Source organism: Saprolegnia parasitica, assembly GCF_000151545.1.
Source record: "Saprolegnia parasitica CBS 223.65 unplaced genomic scaffold supercont2.158, whole genome shotgun sequence".
NCBI classification, from domain to species: Eukaryota; Oomycota; class Saprolegniomycetes; order Saprolegniales; family Saprolegniaceae; genus Saprolegnia; species Saprolegnia parasitica.
The window spans coordinates 50089-52595 of NW_012156552.1; the positions used below are offsets into that span (position 1 = coordinate 50089).

General features: G+C 56.6%; 1 protein-coding gene across 1 annotated transcript; it reads right to left on the reverse strand.

Moving 5' to 3' along the window:
• Positions 1-761: 761 nt before the first annotated feature.
• SPRG_15284 (hypothetical protein) lies at positions 762-1552 on the reverse strand (the record flags this gene model as incomplete). The annotated part of the gene is made up of 6 exons (XM_012354378.1): positions 762-787; positions 843-903; positions 952-1048; positions 1214-1368; positions 1416-1424; positions 1466-1552. Coding segments are annotated over 6 exons (435 nt in total), but the record flags the coding sequence as incomplete, so codon positions are not given.
• Between the last annotated feature and the right edge of the window lie 955 nt (positions 1553-2507).

A 2507-nucleotide genomic window follows, 5' to 3' on the forward strand; every position in this document is an offset into this window, starting at 1 on the left:
AAACCATTACGACCGAGTAGCCACCGGACGCGGGTGCGACAACACTCGCATTGTACGCGGTGGTCCAGTTGCTGGCGTCGGCGTTGAGAATATCTTGGGTCGCGTCCGCCCGTACATACACTTGAAGCGCATCGCGCGCGTCGACCGTCACCATGGGCGCGGTCGTGCTTGTCGGCTCCAAGCGAGCACCCGTGGCCACGTCAGTACAAGAGAGCGTCAGGTTACCGACGACGTCCCCGGACGACTCCCAGACGCAAGCGTGCACCGCCGTAAGAAGGATGGTTGCAGTGTAGAGAGCCGATGCGAAGAGCTTGACCATGGTAGTTGGAAAATTCAAAAATGAACAAGACATGGGCCGCTCCGACCGAGGTGGCGCCATCGACTGCAAAGGGTGTAGACGGTTGGCCGACGCGGGCTCGTAAAAATACCTCTCGACAGGTAGCTATTTGGAGACCAGCGGTAGGGCCGACGATGCAAGGTCGACATTTCTCGCCACCTTAAATAGAAAAGACCGGCTTGCAGTGGCGTGTGGGACGACCGGCGTTTGATACACCAAAATGTATCTCGTGTTTCACGGCCACGCACATGACCTGGGATTCACTCTACGACGTCCGCTCCACGATACGTCTTCTCCAAATACGGTGCCATCAACACTCGTACATAGTATTTCAGTATACCCGCAAGTAGAAATATATTCACCAAGGACCGACAACAACCTTCTTGTGCTCGCAACGAATGCAAGAAGTCGTGCTCTACATTGTTTAATCGTAAGAAATGCACTCCTCCACTATGCAATGACGATGCCGACGAGGCGCATATGTGCACCCTGCCGCCATCATCACGGTTGCGCTGCCAGCCGTGGAGAAGCGATCCAAAGTGCGACTCTCGCGACGCCTCGGGGTTCTACATCATGTGATAGAATGTCATCCAATTTCCCATCAAAATATGTACCTCAACAAAGCACACGATCACGGCCCCAGCCGCGCTCTCGATCCCACCAAGCGTCACCATGGCAACCGCAAGGCCGATGAAGAAAGCACCACAACGCCTATACAAACACATCACATCATCATCCACCGATATAAGCTTCGTACTCTGCATGACATATATATCGCTCGTTTCCGCGATGGCGGCACCGCAGCCCGCGCACACGACCCTGTCTGCGCTCAATGTCATGTTGAAGCGAGGTCGTATCGTACCGACGATAACCGACGTGAACTCGAGCGCCGACGCAAGGAGATTGTCGTTGAGGAGGACCGTAAACCCGCGCGTCTGAAAGAGCTGCAGCACGGTCCAAACCGACATGACAAACGATATGCCGTAGACTGCAACGTACACAAATGCCCAGTAGTTGAGGACCTCGACGAGCTCGGCGATGCAGCAGTAAAGGCACCGCGCAGCGCCGCCGTTGCTACCTGCAGCACCTAAAGCATCACTTGCAGCTCTCTTTCGAAAAGACGAGTACCTTGCGCAAGGTCTCAATGATGGCGACGACGAGCGAGGCAAGACAAATGGACTCGAGCGAGGTCGTGAGGCTCCGCGTGAGCGCGTCCTTGGCATACGTCCCATCGAACGTGCTCTGGAACGGATGTATGGTACCTCCGAGAACATTGCTGCACCACGTGGCTGCCGATGATGCGGTTTTTGAGAAAGAGCAGAACGAACGACCCGTCCGCAGACGGCGGTGTGCTGCACTCGATCTTGCCTCCGATCCTGTGCGTGGTCAGCCTGTCCATGGCCGCCCCGGGCGACACGGGCGGGCGGTGCATGCGCATCGATTCTGGTGGGTATCGCACACGACTGGTCTGGAGAGGCCGCCGTTGCAACGGTTTCGCTTCCGTCGCTGCCATGGTGCCAGAAATAGGTAGTACCCCGACCCCTATGCATTGCACGCCATTTTGCTTTGCCAATAGTTTCAGGTTTCGGATTGGATGTGTACTTGCTGCTTACTAGCAAAGATGGTTGCAAGCGACAAAAAAGTTGGCTGCAAGTGTTGTAGTACTTAGAGCATCGTCGGCCCTACCGCTGGTCTCCAAATAGCTACCTGTCGAGAGGTATTTTTACGAGCCCGCGTCGGCCAACCGTCTACACCCTTTGCAGTCGATGGCGCCACCTCGGTCGGAGCGGCCCATGTCTTGTTCATTTTTGAATTTTCCAACTACCATGGTCAAGCTCTTCGCATCGGCTCTCTACACTGCAACCATCCTTCTTACGGCGGTGCACGCTTGCGTCTGGGAGTCGTCCGGGGACGTCGTCGGTAACCTGACGCTCTCTTGTACTGACGTGGCCACGGGTGCTCGCTTGGAGCCGACAAGCACGACCGCGCCCATGGTGACGGTCGACGCGCGCGATGCGCTTCAAGTGTATGTACGGGCGGACGCGACCCAAGATATTCTCAACGCCGACGCCAGCAACTGGACCACCGCGTACAATGCGAGTGTTGTCGCACCCGCGTCCGGTGGCTACTCGGTCGTAATGGTTTGCGGCAAGCCTGACGGCGGCGCGTG